Source organism: Hippocampus zosterae, chromosome 7 (assembly GCF_025434085.1).
Source record: "Hippocampus zosterae strain Florida chromosome 7, ASM2543408v3, whole genome shotgun sequence".
In the NCBI taxonomy this organism is placed as follows: Eukaryota; Metazoa; Chordata; class Actinopteri; order Syngnathiformes; family Syngnathidae; genus Hippocampus; species Hippocampus zosterae.
This window is the reverse complement of record NC_067457.1, coordinates 9,262,839-9,287,195: the sequence shown is the minus strand read 5'-3', so window position 1 is coordinate 9,287,195 and position 24,357 is coordinate 9,262,839. Positions and strand designations below refer to the sequence as shown.

Here is a 24,357-nt window from a genome sequence, read left to right as displayed (position 1 = left end):
GGCTTTGTTACAGCAGCTGCGGATAAATAATGTCATGATTCGGTTTAGGGACCAACAGGTGGCACTGTAGGGCTCCCCTGGCAGCTGCACACCTGTTGGTCATAGGTAATTAGGCCTTTAAAAGGACTCCCAGCCCAAACACTCAGTGTTGGGTCATTGTTTGTTCTCGCTACTGTCATGTGTGTTGCTGTTTGCTCTTGTTTTCTGTCATGTTTAGTTCATTGTTATGTTTTAGATTTAGCCATGGTTTCTGTTTGATACTTTGGACTTTGTGTGTTTTGGATTTAGTTTTCTTTGTTTTAAATACAATTCTTCAAATACACCCCGCTCCTCCTTCCTGCCTGCTTTTTGGGGTCCACCACAACTGTACAAATAAAGCTGGATTGTATGGGATTGTATTCCCGTATCGTATTGTCATCTTAGTGGCTGCATAGCGCAACCGCAGCCATTATTGTCGTTATTTTTTTGTAATGCAGTGCGCCCTATATATGAAAACAGTTTTTTTTAAATAGGCCGTTCATTGAAGGTGCGCCTTATAATCCAAAGCGCCCTATAGTGTAGGAAATACGGTACTCTGAATCTTTGCCAGCTCTCCCGTTTTAACTCGGCATGGAGGCATATTATGATATCCCGAATGAACAAAAGAAAACAACGATAGTCGGATCAAATTGAAGGAAAATAAAATGTTCAATCCCGAAACTGTATTCAGTTTTTACAAAATAACCTCTGGGTTGGTTGTCAAACACTTTGGCAAATTCCTTATTCTTTATCTAGTCGCTGTCTCTGTCTTTATCCTCCTCAAGGACATCATGGCTTTCCTCCTCTTCATCTTCATCGTCATCATCATCTCCACCATTCATCATTTCCATCTCGACCTCCACTCCCTCTCCCTCGACTTCTTCATCCACTTCGTTGAAGGGCTCGGCGTTCTGGGAGACCTCCACCATTTCAGTGCCTTGGACCACCTCGACGGCGCCGTCACGGACTTTCTTGACATGGAAGGTAAAAGGGGGTACCTTGTACACGGCAGTTTTGGAACGTGCATAAACCACGTGGTCTGGCGTGAAAGCTTTCTGCATCTTGTTGCGGGACGTCTGGATCTTCTGCTTGCGTTCCGGATTGACACTCATGCGTGTTCCAAGTTTTCCCATCTTCTTCTCAATATTGTGTCGGGTTTTCTCCAGGTTCTCTTTCGCCTTTTGCTTTGTATTCACGATGTTCTCCTTAGTTTTCTGCCTGGTCTTCTCCAGATTTAGTTTTGTCTTCTGCTTTGTCTTCTCCAGGTTCTGCTTGGTCTTCTCCAGGTTCTCCATGGTCCTCGCCTTAGTCTTGTCCATCTTCTCTTTGGAGAATACGGTCTTCAGGTTTTGCACACGCTGCAGACTGCTGCGCTTGATACGTTCCGCACGGGTCTCGTAAAGGACGTCCTCGATCGCCACGCCCTCCTCATCTGAGGAAAGGTCGATAGTGGGTTTGTTTTCCTTCTCACCCTCTTCCACGTCCTCTCCGGGCTCCTCCGTAGCTTCCTTGAGCTCGAGCACACTTCCTCCTCTGCTTCCTGATACAGACTCAGAGACCCGCATGGACTTGGAAACGTTAAGTTTGGAGGGAACTTTGACTTCATCCTGTAAACAAAAAACAAACAAAGAAAAAAAAGTTAAATATGAATGCAGTGAACTCCCAGATTTAGAGCAGTTGTAACATTTATTAACAATATTTAAATTCTGAGAACCACTCATTGTTCATGAATCATGGTTTTTATTACAGAACAATTTAGGATCTTATCGATTTCTTTCTTTTACCATCAAACCATTTTTGCGAACTGCAGATTCATTTGACCCCAGGACAAAGGGTTACCATGGATTTGAAGAAATTATTAATCTGGAAGAGAGGTTGACGTTTAAACTGATGATGCAATTTATTTTCTTCAGTTCACAAGTTTAATGATACAGAAAGCACCGTTTTAAATTTTCGATAGGGGGCAGTAGAAAGAAAGGAAATTGGGCAAGTAAATCAACCAGCTGCACGTCAGGTCCTGGTAAACTCAGACTAGATTGGAGTGTATAATTTATAATGTAGGTAATATATAATGAAGGCAAATTAAAAAATTGAGTGGTGCTGATAAAACCTTCAAATATAGATTAAGTTTAAGGTTTCTTCTCACTCCCCCAATGTTTTCTTTTTTTTTTTTTTTGTGAGGAGAAAAACTCTTACGTCACTTCAGCTCAAAAAAGAAACCTTAACCAAATTCAACAAATAGCACGACTCAAATATGGAATGACTATGACAATATGATGCATAGTCGCTGCAAATGAAACGCAGTGTCAAATTGGAGGTGTGTGTATGCACGTGCGTATGCTGTGCATAAGTGTTCCTTGCTGTCATCATTCTGTCCAAAAAGAAAATCTGCAGTGTTAATCCATCTGCTGTTTAAAGCTGGTTGAGTGCATTCTCATTAAAACAGTAGCAATCAGTATTCATCGGGAGAATGCAACAGAATAGACATGGAAACTTGATATAGCTGTGAGAAACTCCAGATAATGTTTCGTCATAATTTACAAAAAAACAAAAAAAACAAGTGATCTTATTGTCAAGTTTCACTCATCTCAGTCATGCCAAAGAGGAAAAAATTATAGAGCGAAATGTACATTAACATTGACAGAGCGATCAGGCAATGGAAACATCCCTTTTGCTAAAGTGTTGTGCAAGAACATCACCTCCACAAGAAAAGCTGCAACTCGAAGCATTCCCCAATGCTCAGTTTAATATATGGTGTGACAACATGATTACCTTTTGCTTGTCTATGCATGCTAAGATGGAGGTAAAGCAAGTTTTTTGCAGGCTCACTTGGATTTACCACGTAATATAATAACAGACTTTGACCTAACAGTAGATGGATTAATTTCATGATATTTATTAACAAGGTTAACTGAACATTGCATAAATTCCTCCAGGGTATGTAGAACATCCATTAACGATCACATCCGCTTCTCCCAGCTGTCTTCGGGCTGTAGGCAGGTGACATGCGGAACTGGTTGCCAGCCAATCAGTCAATCGCAGGGCACACCCAGACGAACAACGATCCGCGCTCACACTCAATTTCAAGTCCCCAATCAACCTGCCACGCATGTTTTTGGAATGTGGGAGGAAAGCGGAGTACCCGGAGAAAACCCACGTAGGCACAGAGAGAACATCGGGCCCGGATTCAAACCCACAGCCTCTGCACTGTGGGGCGGACATGCTAACCAGTTAGCCATTGTGACGCCAGTATGTAAACTCATGAATTGAAATCTTTATTTTGAACATAATTTACGAACAGTAAAATAAATAAATGTTACAAAACAACAAAAATTATTATCCATAGTGAATTAGCGTAAATAAGAAAACAATGCTTCATGCATCATTATCGAAAAGGAGTAGGTAGAAGTTAAATACTAATTTAATCCGACCCCCTAATTTATTTTTCATTATGAACTAAAGTGTATATATTCTCCAGTGGCACCGTGAGCGATTTATTAGTGAAGAGGTGCAGAGTTTGATTCCGGCACGGCCTTCCTGTGTGGACTTTTCATGTTCTCCCCATGCCTGCGTGGGTTTTCTTTTCACCGTGTACGCTGGTTTCCTCCCACATTCCAAAAACACGCATGGCAGGTTACTGGCACGCTTAACATTGTCCCTAGGTGTGATTATGATTGCAAATTTTTGTTTGTCACTCTGTGCCCTGTGATTGGCTGGCAACCATTCATTCATTCATTCATCTTCCGAGCCGCTTGATCCTCACTAGGGTCGCGGGGGGTGCTGGAGCCTATCCCAGCTGTCTTCGGGCAGTAGGCGGGGGACACCCTGAATCGGTTGCCAGCCAATCGCAGGGCACACAGAGACAAACAACCATCCGCGCTCACACTCACACCTAGGGACAATTTAGCATTTTCAATCAGCCTGCCATGTTTTTGGAATGTGGGAGGAAACCGGAGCACCCGGAGAAAACCCGGAGAAAACCCACGCAGGCCCGGGGAGAACATGCAAACTCCACACAGGGAGGCCGGAGCTGGAATCGAACCCGATACCTCTGTACTGTGAAGCCGACGTGCTAACCACTGGGCTACCGGGCCGCCCGGCTGGCAACCAGTTCAGGGTATTCCCCACCTACTGTCCGAAGACAGATGGGATGGGTTCCAGCCCACCGGCGAAACTTGTGAGCATAAGCGGATCAGAAAATGGACGGATGGATGTGTATATTTCTCCGGGTATTCCCGTTTCCTCCCATATTCCAAAAATACTAAAGGTGTGACTGTGAGTGTGAATGGTTGTTTGTCAGTGCATGCCAGGATGTAGGTAAAGCAATTTTCTTCTAGTTTTTTGCAGGTTATGTGTGCCCTGTGATGTATACATACATACAGTACACACACACACACGCATACTGTATACACACACACATATACATATATTTTTCCATATATGCATACAAACTTACAGACACAGTTTCCTACACATTAGTCTATCTAAATTAGTATGGGTGTATCCAATGACACATTATTAAATGAATATCAAGACTATTTCAAATTGTATTCATGAGAAAAACAACAAAAACCTAAAATAGCAAACAAACATGCAAACAATTTTTCATACGAACACATTAGTTCTTGAAAACTCGAGATTTTCCATTGGAGTGACAGACTATAAATCAGCTCACCGAGGATAGATGGATTGGATGGAAAAATAAAGAGGAATGCAGAAAGACCATGAATTACTACCTCCACATACCTCAGCAAAATGACTTTCACATGGTACAATGTTTCCTTATATTTTCAAAATTGCAAGATGGCTGACCAAGAGGGCCCGCGGCTTCTCTCTTGTACAATATTCACGTGTTCAGACAGATAGCAGGCGACGGGGCAAGGTCATTTATGTCTGAATTTTGGTTTTCTAGTTTAAGAAAATTCTTCAAGAAGCAATTAATTTCATAAGTAGAGGTACCACTGTACTTTGTTTGTCCTTGGCTTGCTCTCAAATCATCACTTGCAGTGTAATCCTTCACCCATTTGATCCCACCAGTCACATTTGTGAAGGACAGCAATGATTTAATTTACAGGGCTCAATATTTTTTTATTGCTTATTACTTAAACGGACTCCCAATGACACCTGATTTTGCCTTTTAAATGTCTGGGAAAATTTTGGGATTAAATGGGTCAATATGCAGAAATGACCACACCGATGAAGAAGTCCATAGCGCCGCTTGTTTCTCTTTTCCTTCTCTTGTTGCCTTCGTTTTCTTGGCTCATCAATCAACAAGCAGCTATTTTTCTCACTTTTGCACCGGGATTTTCCTCTTATGTGACACTTTACCTTTGGAATACAATGCACTATAAATTGTTAATGAAGGGATGGAAAAGACATAAAAAGGGCGGAGGGGGATTTCCTTGAAGGTGGATGTACTCGTGAAAAGGCAACAAAACAGGAACACAACCAACGTCACAACAAATGACGTTGTGGCTGTTGTGCTGTTGCATGAAACAAGTCCCAGCACAAACTGGATGATCCTTCACAGAGGTGGAAAAAGTGGAAATCTGCTTAGCAGGAAGATGATCGCATCAAAGGCCAGGAGCTGGAGGCAAGGGAGAATGAGGGTGGGGCACAGAGTGGAGGGGGGGGGGGGGGGTCGGTCTCCATTCTATTGTTTTCTGTTGAGGCTTGATGGCGGTTTTATGAAGGTATTGTATTGCAGTGTCTTGGGTAAACTTGACCTCGAAAGAGGAATCTCGGCTTTCCTGACCAGCTGTGTTCAAAGGAAAATGGAAAATATTTGCCTCACTGAAATTCTTGCTACAGTCTTGATAAAATGTCAGTGGGTTTTCTTAATTGGTTGAGCCCCTGTTGTTAGCAACGACTGTCCATCGGGTCAAAATGTCTTTCCACATCAACTTTGGAGTTTTCAATCCACATGAAAAGGAAATTCCGTGAGGCCATGAGCGCGCCGAACAATATGCAGTGCTGTGACCTCTAATTGTAAGTAATCTTAGCCAAACAGAGGCCACAAGAAAGGATGACTGGAAAATGACATCATATATAGAACAGTCTCACAAATAGGGAGAATTGTCTCACTAATTGTCTTAGAGTTGTTCCCTGAAAAAAACGATTTCCATAAAATATATCGCCACCCATTCTCAATTTAATCGCAATGCACTATATTGCTATGACTTTGACTACCAATGTCAGTCTCTATTGTCCAGTCATCTCAAAGGAGAAGTTAAGTCACAGTGTTCTTTACAATATGTTCCACGCATCCCCCTGGTCTTAAAAAAGTTCAAATTAATCGTTTTCAAATTAATATTGCAAGTGTGGAATCTGAACTAATCATTAAAATCCACCTGTGATCCATCTCATGGGGCGGCCTGTACCGCTAGTTGCCGTCAACTAAAAATGACATCTAAAGGCCCAGCTTGTGAAAATCACATGACCAAACCAAAAAAAAAAACAAAAAAAAAAAACAGGTGAGCTCTAACGGTCGTAATTTTAGCACTTTGGCACAGAGATGTCATTTTCAGTCGATAGCAAGTAGCAGTATAAATCAAAATGGCGGCCCCCTGAGACGGATATCAACAGGTGGATTTTTCTGCTTAGTTCATATTCCTCAAATGCAATATTAATTGGAAAACCATGTTTCGACTAGTTAGGGCGTTATACAATATATTGCAACAAATGTTTTGACTTAGGGCGGCCCGGTAGTCCAGTGGTTAGCACGTCGGCTTCACAGTGCAGAGGTACCGGGTTTGATTCCAGCTCCGGCCTCCCTGTGTGGAGTTTGCATGTTCTCCCCGGGCCTGCGTGGGTTTTCTCCGGGTGCTCCGGTTTCCTCCCACATTCCAAAAACATGCGTGGCAGGCTGATTGAACACTCTAAATTGTCCCTCGGTGTGAGTGTGAGTGCGAATGGTTGTTCGTTTATGTGTGCCCTGCGATTGGCTGGCAACCGATTCAGGGTGTCCCCCGCCTACTGCCCGAAGACAGCTGGGATAGGCTCCAGCACCCCCCGTGGCCCTAGTGAGGGATCAAGCGGCTCGGAAGATGAATGAATGAATGAATGTTTTGACTTAACTAAGTCATACGTTTTGCGCCTGGGAGAGCTCATTTTGGCAGCTGATTGTGCTTCACTTTTTTGTTTGGATTCAAACCTGCATGGATGTGCGTTCAAAACGTATACATGCACATACATCATGAAACATGTAGAGAGTATGTGGGAAAGTTCAAGCATTCCCCGCGTGTTGACTTCCTGAACCTCCTAAGTTAATGAGACATTGTTCTCCGTGAAGCTTCTGGGCCAAAGGCAGGAAGGTACACACTCTGAGCCATGGAAAATAGACAAATGAGGTATGCAGTGGTGGAGTGAGTTTGTGTTTGTTTGATTGTCTCGACTGAGCTGCAGAAACAACATGTTCTCTTTTGTGTCAGCAAAACAGGGAAAATAATTTGATTTGCACTCAAACTACTTCGACCTGAGGAAATTTACAATAATTACAAAACCTATTGTACCAAAGCTTGTGTCTGTGTGAATGTATTGAATGCAAAAGGGTTGAATCACATTTTTTTTATGTCCCTGCATACAAAGTATGATCTTAAGCTATGATTCATAATTAATTTTATTAAATATCGTTTTGGTTCATTTTCTTCCCCTTAGAAAATAGTACAATTAGAGGTTATAGCGCCGTACATTTTTGGTCATGCCCTTGACAGCATGGAAATTTCTTATCATGAGGCTCTGAGGTTTCTGAAATTGATGTGGAAATTTTGACCCTATGGCCATCAGTTGCTAACAACAGTGTTTCAAGCAATTAAGAAACCCCGGTGACTTCTTATCAAGACTGAAGCAAGAATTTCAGCCAATCAAATAATTCTCTTTTTCCTTTCAACACAACTAGTCAGGAAAGCTCTCACTCATATTTCTGAAAAATTCTTGAGTTTGAATCAAACTATGAAAGTAGAACCGAAAATGTTTGATTTTTATGATTAATGTAAAGCAAAACTTTTTGCAATTGGCCTTCTTCCCAAGGCCAATTGTGGTAGATGTTTGAAAGTGTGTGCGCCACAACGTTTCAGTCTGAGCTGCTGAGATTAGCCGGATGATGTGATCAGCACCGCACAGCATTTCTCTTTCATGGTGTGTCTGCATGATGCCAGTATCCATCCACCATTCCCCACCACACTGCCTTTCAGATTGTGACTACAAATTCTCATGAGTAATTTGGTGTAATTACGCATTATTATTGAAATATCTACGTGTGAACCATTACTTTTATTTCAGGCTTCAAATGTATACAGTGCTCACAGTTTGAATAGATCTGCCAGTTTCCTGAATTGAATCTATCTAGCTAGCTAGGCAGCTCGCCAGATAGCTATCGAGCCAGCTCGCTAACTAGCTATCGATCTAGCTAACCAGCTCGCTAGCCGCTATGGGGAGAAGGCAATGCAAGTTAAACATATAAAAAACAAAGCCCATCCAGGATGCGTTTTATGAATAAAAAAGAAATAAAATAATTGGTTGACTTTTTAACCTTTTCATGAAACAATAATGATAACCTGTAAGCTATCCCTGAAAGGGTTAATTAGAACAATACTTAGTGACCTGAATATGACCTATTTTTAAAATCTTGCACATTAAAAAAAAAACCTAATACAAAACCAATCAAATGTGAGCTAAAATAAAGCATTTTTGAAAGTATACAAACTTGCTTTAAAAAACACTAAACTCACTGAATTAGAAACACAAAGGTCAAAAACGAAATATAAACCATCAGGAAAAATTGGAGACTATTATCACCCTGAATAAGGATTCATATTCGAGACTAGAGACCTTTTGGGGAAAAAATGTAATAAATGCATTTTATGTGTCCCAATATAGCCATCTTTATGTTGGCACTGAGTCCAATGAGTCATTGTGGTATTTAATCAGTGCAGGAATTAGTGGCAACAATAATTTCCAGGCATGTTGGATACTTGTGCCATCTGTGGCCATGTGGTCATGCACCCTTTCAACTCAACATCATGGAGGAAGAAAAAAAAGTCGTATTAAGTTGGTACAAATCTAAAAAGAAGCCAGCATATCAACCAAAATAGTTACTATCATCACTTATGTAAGTGATATAGGACAACCTCTAAATAAGCATTTGTTTGATAACTTGAGTTCAACTTGTGCATGAGTCACTGTAGTTTGTACATTCTATGGAAGGTTTCTACCCTGAGCCCACACTGCAACCTCTCATCAGCGCTGCACGGAGGAATCCCGCCATTACACACCCCTCTCTGTTACTGTTTTCCTGTTTAAACCTCAGCTACCATGAACTCCCCTGCTGCTAAGCCAAAGCCAGATGTCTTTGTGAGTGTGCGTGCATTTAGTGTACCTGCATGAGCAACATCAGTTCTGTCCAGTGTAGGAGTACACATTCCATTACACGCCTTACACACAAAAACAGTCTCTCACACACACACAGTGTCACACGCACACACACACACATAAATGCTGAGGGATTTTCCAGTAAATCCAGGAAAACACTGAATCGTCATAACGAGTGATGTAAAGAGGAACTGGATGGGTTTCAAGAGGCAAATGGGGACATCGTATTTCCATTTTATACTGCCCAACTAAATCAGCCCATTCAGTCAACTCTTATTTTTTTGGAACATCAGAGCTCATGTGTAATGACAGTTTGCCAAGTGGTCATGGAATTGTAGGCTTCACGCGAAACGTCCGAATTTCTTAAAGCCAGATTGAAGGTTGTAATTTTGTTTGGATTGAATAAGATTTGATTTTAAATTTATAATGTCTTTATGATGGAATTTTATTTTCCTCACAGTGATGAGCGAGCCATTTGGTGGCTAAATTGTCGAGCACACATTTCTTTTCATGCATTCTACAGTGTGTGTCTGTGTGTATAACTAGCAATTATATATATAGTTCAACTATAATCATCAGAGAATATAGTTGTGTATTATCTTTGCAGGGTGTTGAGTGTTTAGACATGCGTGTCTTTTTGTCCACAATTCTCAAGAGAGCACCATGGGAAAGCGTGTGACGGTCATAAGAGGGGTAAAAATCTTGGGAGGGAACTCATTATTCCTCTCCCTATTTTTCCAGTCGTTCCCTTCAATCAGAGGCATGGGACCAGAGAGAGCAAGATTGCTATATAAAGTGATGGCATGCCACAGCTCCCCGAGGGGGGAGTGCAAGGGATGAGTCACTCGGCCTGGTGTTGCACTGCACTGGAGCACGGTAGCATGCTCTTGCCCCATCCCCTTACTCCACCCCCTGATATTGTTACAATACTTTTTTTGTCTGCTGCTCTTCTTTCCCCCCCCCCCCCCCCGCACCCCCATTTCCTTCCATCTGCACAAATTCCCTTCATTCTTTACCCTTACACACCTGCATTTGTTTTCCTATTCCTCCGTGGTTACCTTGTAGCCACTGTAGGAAAGAAGACTAAATGTAGCATATGAGAACAGTGTGAACGAGTCAGATCAGCATCACCACCATAGCAACATAACAAATATTTCTCTGTGTTTTAGTTCCAGATAACGCCAACGGCTGCAGATAAATTTTCTCTCCACTTGTGGTGTATTTTTACAGCCATTGGCCTAAAAGTTTGCGCTAACCTCCAGAATGTTGACTCAGGCCAACACAGTTTGCATACACTTATCATGTGGACTTAAACAGTGCAACTTTGTTCTTATGCATCCATGAATCTAACACAAAATAAAGATTTCATGAAGTGTTTCCAAGGTTGCAGACATGCTTAAGTGAGGAAGCTGTGGAGTGTTCACTCTTTGCTCCTTTTAACTTTCTCTGCAAGACACAGCTTGCCATTGTCAGCTACCACTGGAGGTTGTGGTTACCACATACTTTGGTTCAGGGGCATTCTGATCATGTACTTTCATGTCGGGATATAGAGATACAAAAATATAAACAAATTCACGTGCGCACATGCAAATGCGCTCATATTGACACATTCTAACCTTTGTAATGATCTCAATAAACAAACTTGAACACATTTTGATGTATTATACATGTGTGTAATTGTCAATTGCTATTTCTGACCAGTACTATACTAATAGGTTTTATTAATGGTTTTGAAAAGCAGAGGCGTACGTATATATACACATTTCCTTCTTACAAAAAAAAATTAACGGCAAAATATTTTAACAGTTATGAACCCCGAACTAAGTTTTGTGATTTTAACATGTTTTCTGAATATGCTAATTATATTTGGATATATAGGATCTTTGTTTTATTGCCTGACATGTTTTTATTTTTGGCGTGACGTGAATTAAACCAAATTCATAGTGTCTTCAGGGTTTTTTTTTTTTTGGTCCCTCTACAATTACTCTCTCGTTTTCACTCAAACTGGCTTTTCCTTTAATGCTACTGATGAAAGCATTATTTGTTGTTGCCAAACACCAGAGGGACTGTGAGCTCAAGTGTCTGAACAAGGCAACCCATTTTGCATTTACATAATAGTAGACAGCAAAATAAATAGCGTTATTTATGAGATGTATGACTGTTGGAGCTTTAGTATGTATGTATTGCTGTTACTATGATCATGTACAGACAAGATACACTTTTATCAGGAGAGTTTGAAGGGCTACACATGTAAACTGTGCAACTTACACAGTTTTTATCAAGCCGTTTTATGTCTTCATTGTGATGATCTGAAACAATCTGGATAGGGGTAGATCCCACAAACGCAGAAAAGGATAAAATCGAGGTATGAAAAACGGTTTACAAACCAAAATCATTTGCAAAAGACAAGGAACGAGAAAGTAAATTGCTTGTCAGCTGGAAGGACAAGCGAATCCAAGACACGAGAATACAAAACCGAGACTACGCAGTAATGCAAAAATAAAAATGAAACAATGAAAACTATGAGGTCATAAATCGAGAACGTCTCGAAAATTGAAGCGCTTGGCAAGAGAGTCGTGAGCAAGGCTTAATAATCCGACAGCCAGCTGGTTGTCGGCGGCAGCTGGTAATCAAGCGTGATTACAGACAGGTGCAGCTCATAAGGGAAACCCCTCCGATGCCACCTACCGGAGGAAAACAGAAACACGATCCGGACATTTATGCACTTCTGTCTTTACCGTTATGCAAGAAGTGCACTTGCGTGTCCCACCACCATTTGCTCTGTCAAAATTGTCTTTTTGATGAACGCCTAAAATTTATCATCAATAAAATTTGGAAATATGAGCTTTTCATGCCGTTTCAGCATGGGAGACTATTATCCCTTTTATTAAGCCTTTCATGCACTCTAACCTGATAACATGATAAGCTGTCCTTTGTAGTAAATGTTGTCCCCGAGAGGGTTAAAAGCAAGGCAGGGAAAAAAAAGCTAAATTAGGATTTTATTTTTTCTTTACCATTACTGTTTTTATTTTCTTTACCAATATTATAGAAGAATGACCCATCCATTACATATACTTTTCATTCATTCATTCATCTTCCTAACCGCTTGATCCTCACTAGGGTCGCGGGGGGTGCTGGAGCCTATCCCAGCTGTCTCCGGGCAGTAGGCGGGGGACACCCTGAATCGGTTGCCAGCCAATACTGTGTATTTTTAATTATTCCATCCTCTGGCCCTGACTTGACCGATATTATGTACATTTCCTCACGCTTGACTAACAGTGACATGAACCCAGAGTGGCATGACGGTGGCCGTTCCCATGGCCACCTCATGTTTGTCTTTTCAATAACAATGGAGGAGCTTGGCATTTATGGTGAGATTTATATAGCTCAAAAAGAAAGTGGCTTTCTTCGAACTGCTATTTGTCTTAGTACCCGAGCATTTGAACATAACAGGAATGTAAGGTCCCCAATCGAAGCATGGAATTAAAAAAGGGAATTACTGTAGTAAGATCAGTGACGTACTGTAACCCATGGTTTCCAGTCGTTTTTTTAGCCCCCCATCATCTGAACCTGCATCAGAATCAAATTATATATATATATATATATATATATATATATATATATATATATATGCATTGTATATGCATTGCAACGGATCCCACTGACTGTACAAAGGCACAAAACCTTAAGTAATTGGCATTGAAAAATATAGTACTGCACTTTTAAGATTAAACAAGATTTATAAAGAAAGGAATTTTTAAACCATTAAATGAGCATATAAAATCTAAATGTAATCCCTGCCTACACCTTACAAACTAAGGAGAGTGCTATAATATGTGTAAAGAATAAAGTATTCACATGTCCTTGATAGCGTCTGCTGTGTTGGGTCTGTCTCAGTGACAGACTGAGGCTGCTGTTGTCTTCTTCTCTGATCAAAACAATGCTGTCTTTTCCTCTGATGAAAACAGTGTGTCCCCCTAGCGGATATTCCATGAATTGCACCTTATTAAAATCATTCCGTGTCTTTTGTGCATTTTTTCACTTTTAAATTGTCCTGCGGGCCCGATCAAAACTCCTTGCGGGCCGATTCCGCCCCACGGGTCCTATGTTTGACACCCCTGGCCTACAGGAAAGAAGAGCATGACGGTGGTCCGCATCTCAGAGATGTCGTCACCATAATTACACATATAGTACATTTGACAAAGTTTATCCAATCCAATCCATAAAGGGTTTCTTAAACAGGTAGGGGAGGGGGGCTTCAAGACCCATTCTCAAATATGTTTTCAGGTTTCAAAATGCAAATGGATTTTTGTACATGTAAATGGACAAAAGATGGCAACTTTACTTTTTTAGCTTGCACCTGTGGAAGTGGCGTTATTCCGTTGCAGCGGAAAACCAACATGCTAATAAACTAGTTTAACACTAAAGGCATTTAATATGTGTATGAAATGGCTTTTGCACTCAAGGGAATATGAAACAACGCCACTCGATTGCTCTTATCAAACTAACAATGTCCTACTATTTTGAGTGAAATTAAACTGCACCTTAATCTGGTTCATCACACAATTAACAAAGGTAAAGTGAGGAAATCATGAACTAATGGGCTGGCAAAAAAAATATGAAGGAATGACTAACACACTGGGCACCTGGAAGGATTAACAACACATACCAAAACTCTTGCAAGCAGGAAAGTTTAAAGAAATAAATAAACTGACTCAGTAACTTGGCAACACCCAAACAACAAAACTGGATTTGACTGGAAAACTGGGCTCATGAGGACCAAATACTGAATATTTGAAAATGAAACAAAGAAATAAAGAATCAACTCAATAATTTAAAACCGTGGAAAATATATCAAACAAAATCAGGTGTCTAAGTCAGACTGTGAAATGATCTCAAATAGTTGCAACGACTTTGTCCTCACAAGATCACAGTCATCTGACCTTTTAGTATTTCAAAGGGAGTCTCATTTGAGAAGCATGATTATTTCGGAAGAGATGTCTTGTCGCTGTCAGAGCACATATTTCCTTCTTAACAATCAAATGAATATTTGAAAATACAGAAATGTGCTTTACAGCCACACTGTTTTGGCCCTTTTAGTCCAGTTTCTGAGAATTTCTGATCAACATCACATGAACAATGGAATCATATGAGGAGACAAAATGTGATTTCGTTTTTCCGTGAACAAATCTTGGGAATGTGAGTCATCTTCATCTGACTTGGGTGGAAAAGCCAAGAGATTAAAAAGCATTTTGTGTAAGAAAGTTTCATTCCACAAGACAAGCACAGTCCAGTCCTGTTGATATTTGTGGTTTGCCAATTTTGGAGTTGAAAAAAAAAAAGGTGTTACTGCCCCAATATGATAAACTACCTCCATCTAGCTAGCTAGCTAACTAGCTTGTCATAGTATCGTGTGGAACATTGATTTTAATCTGCATTGCAATGTCATCACGTGAGTGTCTGACAAGCAGGACCCAGTCTAAGTTTTTCTAACGGTGTTGCTCAATAGCAGCTTTTTACAAGACAAAGTCAAAAATTATTTGGAAAAAGTTTCTGTCTTTCAGTTCATTCTTCCGGGTAACTGAAAACAACAAACATTGATGGCGAGTTCAATGGGATTCTACTTTAAAATCGGCTTGAAATACAAAAACATTGAATCTATTCTTGAGCTTAACTACAGTTTCCAAGTCCTCCTCCACAAGTCTCTCCTTCTCCGAAGTAGTGTCGTTTTGTTTTTTACTTCCATGTCACTTTAGGGGCACCGCATCAACCAGTATGCCAGGTGCTAAAGTATTAGTTGCTTCTGTGGTTGGGTTGGTACCCCACAAGGGTACTTAAAAGTGTTATGGTATGGCTCAGCTCTTGAAAGCTGGTACCTTTCACATATTTAACATTGGAAAGGCAAAACCTTGCATGCTATTCCAAATTCTCTAATATTAATGTTAAATGGGTGTTTACATTAATGAGGGCATGCTCTTTAGAAAATGTTTGGATAAAATGGTAGGAACCAAAAATATACCGTATATATATATTTTTTTGTCAGCATTTTACATGGAACCTATCCAATTCCACTTTCACGGGCTTGCGCAATACAAAGTATACTGTATTAGACTCAGGAAGCATTTTATATCAACAATCCTATGTTGTGGTGGAGATGTCAACACAAGTTCTTTAGGCCCTGCATCAGATCTTCATGACCAAACAGGAACACAGTCCCACTGGCTCTTCCTTTCTCACAATTGAACAAGTATGTGATAGGCACTATTTTTAGACATCTCTCTCTTTCGTTGTCGCCATACTCCGATTATTTATCCTCTCACCCCCTTTCTCAATTTTGCCCACATACTTGACTTTGACCCCCAACTGTCACACACTTTAGTACCCAACGAAACTTGGAATAAACACACCAGAAAGTACTGGTCACTGTTGAAAGAACATTTCACACAATCTGGCTTGTAAAGTTAGCCCAGAGCTTTTCAGACTATGATGTCCATATATGGGCCTGGGTCGACCTGTGAAAGAGGAGGGGGTTTGCGCATGATGCGTTTTGAATTATAACTCCCAGGCAGTGTGTTCTTTCCAATGTAGCAAAATGCTTTGTGTACTTTTTGCAAAGCTTTCTGGTGATTTCATGTCAGGAAGTGGGACAGTGAGCCACACCAGATGCAGCTGTTACCATGGTAAAAAAAAGTGTTACCTTTTCGGGGGAACACAAAGAGAAATTTTGTTTCAACGTTTCCAGTTCAGTCTTATCTTAATTTATCTATATTCTTGCTAATTTATCTTACATAGATCCTTCCTTTCTCCTTGAATGCAGATTTCTAGCTAGGCTTGTATTATCACTTTAGCGCTTTTCTGTTGATTTGCAACTTAAAATGTACATTACTTTAGGAGTTTAATTAATGAAAAGACGGATTCCGGGTCAGTGGTTCCGTTATTTCGCCGATTGGTTCGGTCCAATTAAAAATCATTTTGGTTTTATTTATTTGTGGATCTAATTCCACTTCTGGCCACTAGATGGTGGCACACGACTATGCTTAGCACTAAAATTTAGAGAAGATTAAACGGGAATTGCCATCTTAATTTTTGCTCATGAGATTAAAAGGCATTATTGAATGTCGGAATCCTCTTCCATCCTTTTTTCAATGCCTACAGACCGCAACATGCCTACAGACCAGACACGGAGGCATTTGACGCACTTTTGCACTGTGTTAACTACGTAGCTCGCGTGTACCGTTTTAAAATGCTTCTATCGGCCTTCCAGATTCCCATTCTTTGCCAGTACCCTCAGTGAATTATACGTGAAAGGCTGTTTTTTGGGTGTGAGGGGCGGATTACAACAGCCACCTGCCTGGCATCCTGCCCTGCTAATAGAAACTTGTGTCGCAGACTATGATGCAAATCTTCGTTGACAGAAATGTTGACATTTAAATTCCATTCTATACATTTTTACAAAATTAGAAAACGTTAAGAATGTTTGTGTCATGTTTTTCCTCCTACATAAACCATTTTAAAACTACATTTCTCTCCCCCATTTTTGAAAAAGCTTCGGTGAGCCACTAGGGCGGCGCTAAAGAGCTGCATGCAGCTCTGGAGCCACGGGTTGCCGACCCACGGGCTAGTCCAAGGTACTAAGCGGGGATGGACTCAACCAGGTCCCTGATCAAGATAAGTGGAGGGAAGAGGTGTGCGTTAAGTTTTTGAACTACAGTGTGTCGCACTTTCACACATTAATAGCAGCTGAGTGAAAAAAAAAAACAAGCAAGTAACTAAATTCGAGGAGAGGAGTAGGAATGAGGGCGATGGGATGTGGGGTAGAGTGGGTTAGGCCGTGGCAGCTTGAGGAGGAAAAGATGTGGAGTGAGTTCTCCACATGGGTGGGGGTGCTGAGGAGGGAGGAACAGCGTGATCAGGGCTGGAACCGAACTTGTTCCACACGAAGATGAGTAGGCAGAGAGAACAATAGCTGCCTGTGCAATGAATCAGCTGTCCAAATATGGTCTCTTGCTCCTAATCAGAACACACCCATGCTCGCAGTGGGGACGGATTCCTTCAACACCTTTACATCGACCTCCCACAGTTCAGCGTTTTGACCCATCACGGTGAAGGGAGGGGAAATCTCGGGTCACAAATTCTTAGTGCACTTTATTGTCCTCACGTCTTATCTCATCTTATCAGTCCCTATTGGACAGTGTCTGTCTCGCACAGTGCCATATTTAGGACAAAGACGCATGCTTGATCCCCCTGAGGCGCATCGGCATTAAATAGTAATGCAGGACACGGGTGATCATTCATTTGTGCTCAAAAATATTACAGTTATGAAAAAGTAAGACCCTCAAAAATAAATAAAATAAGCCAGACAAATGAGTATGGTAAAGGATTAACTCCAGGATTGCTTTCACAATTGTATGATGACTTGATTGGCTTTGTTTTTTCTCACTATGCAACCATTATGTAAGTTGTTGATTGCCAAATTTGAAGTGCTCGACTTAATTTCACACCCGGATGATGTGAAATCTTATGCACGAAGTTGATTTGTCTTCAGAAATACCCTCTCACAAATTGTATTTATTTTACCAGTACTTACTGGGCTTTTGTAAATCTCTCTGTGTTGAACTCAAGGCCCTACAGGTGTTACAAAACCCTTTATTGAAACATTTTCCTTTGGATTGCAATCGTGATTAACTCATTCACTCTCAAAGACGTATTTAGATGTCTTTTCAGACAACACATTTAATCCCAGCTCCTCATTTTATATTGACTGTGTTAGGGTTTGGATGTGACCCCAATAGCACGACAACAGGCAGGTATCGTGGAAGCCAACACTTAGCGTAGTTTATTTAGGAGTCTTCACAAACTCACTCAGGTAGAAGCACGAGGAGTCCACAAGGAAATGTCCGCACAAGGACCACAAAGCTGCAGGAGATGGCAACAGAATCCACTAGTGTGGTGACGGCACGAACTTGCACTGGGGAATGGTCTGTGAGTCAATTTGTACTAGTTCAAACGAGCAGATAAGCAACAGGTGGGTGATGAGCTGATGAGTTTCAGGTGTGAGGTGCAGAGCACCCTGGCTGAGGAGGCTGCCTGGCTGGCCCCTCCCTAACAGACTGTACTTGAAAAGGGTCTGAAAATGGCCTTTTCAAGTACAGTCAATATAAAATGAGGAGCTGGGATTAAATGTGTGGCGTCTGAAAGGGACATCTAAATACATCTTTGGGAGTGAATGGGTTAACCATCACTTTATTGTGTATGTGTACTAATTATATTGAGTTAGACATTCATCCATCCATCAATTTTTTTTTATTCCACTTACTCTCACAAGGGTCATGGGCATGCCTGAGCCTGTCCCAGCTGTCCATGGGCAGTAGGCGGGGTGCACAAGTTAGACATACATTTCTTTGCTTTTACAGCCATAACTGGCTTTTAAGGGAAACCCAAACCCAGGGATAGGCAATTGGCGCCCCTCGATTGTTTTTGAAAAAGAAAATGTTGACTGTAGCGGAACAGTTTTAAGTTATAAAAATAATGTTTAGCACAAGATGACAGATATTGCTTAAAAAAAAAAACTCCTCCAACTTCAAGACTATACTCTTACTTCAGAGAAGAAGAAAGAGTGGGTCTGGAAAGAAGCTAGAACCAAATTAGGTGAAGAAAGTGATGTAGTTCAGGTAAAAAAGAAAGCCGAATTCAAACCTATCTGGCAAGTTTTCAGTCATGAAAGATTACAAACTATAACACTAATCTTACACAAACAGCAATTTTTTTCACACGAACCCTTGATAGTTCGTTTGAAGTGCATGAGGAGCTACTAAATTTGCGCCCTCCAAAAACATGGATACATTCGAGACTTCATATTGTGACAAACACATATTCTTGCTAAAGTGGACAAGCGGCTGTTGTAACGGATGGCTGGCCCACCCTTGATGTACAAGGAACTTTTTTTTTTGTGGCCCCATTTATCTTGACATTTTCCCATCCCTGCCTTAACTTACAATGTGGCTTGTCACAAAAATGAGATCCACATGTCTTCTCAAAGGCCCCCCTGCTACACATTTTTCATCATTTTCTATAATTATGCCATTCCAACATGAAAGTTCGGAAAAGAAAAAAAATGACTTCATTCTCTCCATTTACTCTTCAATGACTTCATACATTTAGATAAATAGATAAATAGAAACAGAAAGTGCAGTCTAACGGCGCATCGGTGCGTAGACGTGCTAGCTACAGTAGAAAGGGGGTTTGCGCCATTGTGGGAGCGAATAAAGGCAGCTTCTTTCCCGGCCAATGGAAGCAGCTCCCTTAATTCCCTTAAAATTAGCACAGCAGAGGTGCACCGTAAACATTGCGGAAGAAGACATCGACGTCCATGTAGGATCGGTGTGCGCAAACTATATTTAAAAGGAACTGCAAGAACATCTCCACGGACGACGTAACATTGCTGCTGTGAGGTTCCGTTTTCTGTTAGGCAAAATATTTGACTCTGCATGAACACGGCATTGTTTTTGTGTTTTATGGTGTTTGCTCTATTTAAGTTAGTGGTTTTCCGTTTTGAACTGCTATTGCATGGCTGATTTTTACTTCATCTAGCATCGCTTTATATGCAGCAAAGCTTGTTTTAAAGTACTCTATAAATTCATAAAGTTGATTTGAGTTCCACTACAAAGCCCCGATCACGCTGTGTACTCCCTGCATGTACAGGCGGTCTCATGCAATAAACACCACTAAGTAGCTGTGTGTTTTTATTTGAAGTACCGTAGTGTGCCGGTGAAGGGTATTTTCTGTATGTAGAACAGCTTCAGTTGTCATCAGGGTTCTAATAGTTCGGGATTTTATATTACAGTTTCTTTTACTTCATTTTGACTGTTGGTTTTAAATTCAGTTAGTTAATTTAATTAGTTTAGTGGTCTTAATTTTTTTCGGTTTTCTTAAGTTTTTCCAATTTGGTATTGTAAGATTCTTTTTTTTACTCAATATATATACTGTACACACACACACTGTACACATATATATATATATATATATATATATATATATATATATATATATATATATATATATATATATAATTTTCACTCAGGGAGGCAGCACTTCGTCACCACCAAGGCGTGGAATTACACGTGTCATTTAGCGGGCGGAAACCGTGACGCATGCAACGGACTACCAGACAAAAATAAACAAATAATGTGTGCCTGTTATTGTTGGACTCACCACGAACTTTGCTAGCGTGTGCTGAACAAAGTATAAAGTGCAGGGAGAATACGGTTTGAGAGGTGAGTCTCTATGCTCACTGCATTCTGTTCTTCTTTGAATATTAGTGTTAATGATTTGCGTCTGCAGTGCTGCATGCACCACATCCACAGGTCAGCACAGAAATTGACAAGCGTATGAAAGGTCGAGTGCGAAGCGCTACCTCAATGAGCGAGAATGCTTTTATTGTCTTAACAGGCTTTCGTTTCCACATTCTGGGCACATGCTTTCACAAGTGAAAATCGCCGGTCTCCTCCCGCTCCGGGTTGTCATGGCAATGCAAGCAGTCCTTTTTGTTTTTCTGGGTATGCAACCAGGAACCATGATAATTACATCTCACTACAGGCTACAGTGGTGACTTTGAAGTCGTGATTTAGAGGAGGAACAAACCCCAATTGGTTGCTGCAAAACGTTGTCAGAGCTAATTACCATAAAATGCCCCAGACTTCACTCCCAATCATCTGTTTTGCAAAATCACGTTTGAAAAGTAAAAAAAAAATAAAAATCTAAAGAAGAAAGGAAGTTGTGATGTTCTTTCATCTCGCCGCTTGAGCCTGATGTATTTCCTTATTTTGCGTATTTAAAAATGCCGTTGTGAGTAAAAATGTTGTTGATCTGTTGCAGTACAGTACTTCACTTGTCTGGCATTCTTGGAGTCTTTTTTACAGTTCAGTGGGATTACAAAAGAATTTGAACATTCTCTTGATTTTTTTTCCCCCTGTCTCTGAAGAGAATGAATCAAAAGTTATGACATTGCTGGCAGCCACACGTGAAGATCTTAAAACGAAGCATAAAGGGCCAAGCATCTTCAACATTTTTGGTGTGCATTTCACTCGATTTGATGCAATTCTGAAGAAATTTCGACGTTGTCTTTCGCGTTGTCTCTCATTTTTGTGCTCCGCAAAAAAGCCAAACTACAGTCCATTTGGCAAATATCTGTCTCCTTTATATGTTCACAGTTAGTCTGGACTGCCTCGAATGGCGCTCTCATTTGAACAGCTGCATTTCGGAATGAAAGGAACAGAGAGCGAGGTTGGCCCAAGACGTGATGTCTGAGTCAAGGGTGGAAACTCTGAATGTTCTTGCGCCACTGTGCAAAAAAGCTGCAAGCCATTACACATCACACTGCTGCCTCACAAGCTAAAAAAAGAAAATAGGGCTCCCCTGAACTCTCTTCAAAGCAAAAAAATAAACACATAAAAATGATTTCAAATACAGTGTAGTACAGTACTGTATTTGCACTCTTCTTTTTCTCTCCACATACAAGCCCCAACCACAACCCGCAACACTCTTCTGGTAAACTTTTGTTTGAAAATGGGCAAAGATTTGGACTTCCCAAACGGATTATGTATGAATTTGACAACCAGTGAGCATTTTCACATGTGAAGACTTGTATTCTTCAGGTCTATTCCATCATGTGCGATGGATAGGAAAATATGTGGAAGGCACCTGGAGTGGATTCCGAGAGCTGAACCAATGTAGACGAGGGGTGGGGCAGGAGGGGCTGGGGTAAAGCAATAACTGGGATCGAAAACCAAATACAGTACATGGTAACTTGTCTACTGACAGAATTCAAGTATGCATCGTATTGAAAAAAAAAATTGTACGCTAAATGCTGTGTTGCTTTGTATTGTAACTGTGTCGTTTGTGTCAAAGCTTGTATGAGTTCAACTTGGGAAGAATATTTTTCTCATGTTTAGCCCTCTCATGCTTTTCGAACTGCAAGCGCTGAGAATGTTAAAAACGCTGTTCTGAGTGAAAGAATTGAGAATGAGGTGTTGATCTGTTACATGGATAGTACCGGTACTTGGGGGGCAGAGGGGGGGGATTACACAATGGACCCTCCCTTACTTTCAATTCAGCACCTGAAGATTAATCTATTAACCCTTTCACGCACCCTGTAACCTGATAACATGATAAACTGTTCACTGTAGTAGCCACCGTGCCTGAAAGGGTTAACTAATTTTTTTCCCCCGCATATTTAATTATAATTTTTTTCCCTTTGGGATTTGTTTCTATATTACGATTGAGCAGCATTTTTACATGAGTGGTTTGGGTTTAAAAAAATGCATCTTAGCAGTGATTTTTTCCCCCATGTATTTCATTGGGGAATTTAGCTATTTTCTGGTTGTATGCTTGTTGTTGGTGGTGGTGGTGTGTGTGTTTGAAGACAGCACCGTCACTTGAAGACATGCCAGCGTGATGTACTCTAGCCACACCCTTGTTAGGTGTCTTCAGTAAAGTGACATTCAAAAACCAGCATTTACAGTCATTCAATTTGCATGCAAAAACAATTGTTTCCAGATTTCAGGTTTTTAACTTTCATTCGATGTTAAGGGCTTGAAAGTTGACATTTTGATCATGGCCACACCCATTCATCTGTCGTGATAGCTTCTTACAGTCAAACTGAGACAAGCACTCCATAGAAATAAACTCTCAAATACCTGGTAGATCATGACTTTAAAGTTGCGTCTCTTGAGCAGCTCAGCCTCGTTGGTCTCCAGTTTCTTGATTTGTCCCGCTTGCTTCTCTAAGTTGGCTCTCACCGTCTTGACGTTGACGCTCACCTTCCGCACTTTCTCCATCATCTTGTTGACACTGTTGGATGTAGTGCTGTGGTTCTTGGTCAGCTTTGTGAGCTCGCCTTGGATATTGGTCACCGAGCGCTCCATCTCCTGCTGCCTGGATTCCAGCCCGCTCTGGGTCTGTTGGATCTGATCGACGGCACCGATGATCTTGTCAAGCAAAGACAGCACCAGCACTCCATTCACCTGCTGGTCCGATTTGCCTGATTCATCCTTGTCTTCGGCAGCTTCGCCTTCCGTCTCTATGGCGGACAGCTCTTTCTTTGCCGCTGCCAGTACATCATCTTCATCTTCTGAAAGAGGGATGTTGACTTCGTCATCTGAGATCTCCGTGAGGGATGGTTTCTCTAGCTGCGCGCTTGACAACTCCAGTGCTTCCATTGCTGCCATGTCAGTGTCGTTGAAAGTGTTAGGTTAAGAGATCAAAGTTCTTCAGTTGGTCCTCTTGGTGGCTCCTACTGGATTTTTCTCACTTGAAACTCGGCCTCTCTAGCAAAGATCCTTTTCTGTCTCAGGCATAAATGCTCTCTCTCTCTTTGTCAACCCCCCTGCTGTGTTCAGGCCACTTTGTAGATAGTGCCAAGCAAAGCTGCACGTTACCACTTGAGCTCTGGGACGTGAATGCCTCACCAGGCAGAGAAACCCTTAAGTCAAGCTACAACCAACTGTATTTTCTCTCTCTCTCTTGCTCTGGCCACTCTCCTTTTTTTCCATTCGGCTCTCCCCGTGTCATTAAGCCCCTCCCTTTTCCCCTCCCATACACAAATTTGGGATGCACACAGTCGGGAGGGAAAAAAAGACTCCACGTTAGACTCCATGTAGGTCCTCCCCTTTGGTTCGATCAGTGTGGGTGGAATAGAGCAGAGCAGAGTAGAGCTGATTTGTGTATACAAATGCCCAGACCCAACAGAAACAGGAATGTATGGCATTAGAAACACTTTTTAATATTTAGTATATATAATAATAATAGTATAATAATTTTTAGTACTCCTCTCACTCTAAAACACTGGTGTCAAAGTTAAGGCCCGGGGCCCAGATCTGGCCCCCCACATCATTTCATGTGGCCCGCGAAATCAAATCAAATATGGCAACTTCCATGATGCTTGCTAAAACATGGACCAAAATTTTTTAATTT

General features: G+C 41.1%; 1 protein-coding gene and 2 long non-coding RNA genes across 3 annotated transcripts in view; 1 reads left to right on the top strand and 2 right to left on the bottom strand.

Annotated features, from left to right (window-relative positions):
* Positions 1 to 24,357, bottom strand: part of LOC127604356 (uncharacterized) — a 137,232-nt gene that overhangs the window by 3,452 nt on the left and 109,423 nt on the right. The gene's annotated exons all lie outside the window — the stretch shown is intronic.
* Positions 1 to 24,357, top strand: part of LOC127604332 (uncharacterized) — a 62,969-nt gene that overhangs the window by 2,482 nt on the left and 36,130 nt on the right. The gene's annotated exons all lie outside the window — the stretch shown is intronic.
* On the bottom strand, positions 532 to 23,925 carry cavin1b (caveolae associated protein 1b). Its single transcript, XM_052071182.1, has 2 exons — positions 23,082 to 23,925; positions 532 to 1,625 (listed from the first exon to the last, which is right to left on the bottom strand). Exons 1-2 carry the CDS (start codon positions 23,610 to 23,612, stop codon positions 771 to 773), a joined length of 1,386 nt encoding a protein of 461 aa, XP_051927142.1. The 5' UTR covers positions 23,613 to 23,925; the 3' UTR covers positions 532 to 770.

What these genes read in the sequence shown, in the direction of transcription:
- cavin1b (XM_052071182.1), bottom strand. Translation starts at nt 23,612, where the DNA reads ATGGCAGCAATGGAAGCACTGGAGTTGTCAAGCGCGCAGCTAGAGAAA. An exon ending in TTAAAGTCATGATCTACCAG is followed by an intron (nt 1,626 to 23,081) that starts GTATTTGAGAGT and finishes TTTTGTTTACAG; the next exon opens with GATGAAGTCAAAGTTCCCTC.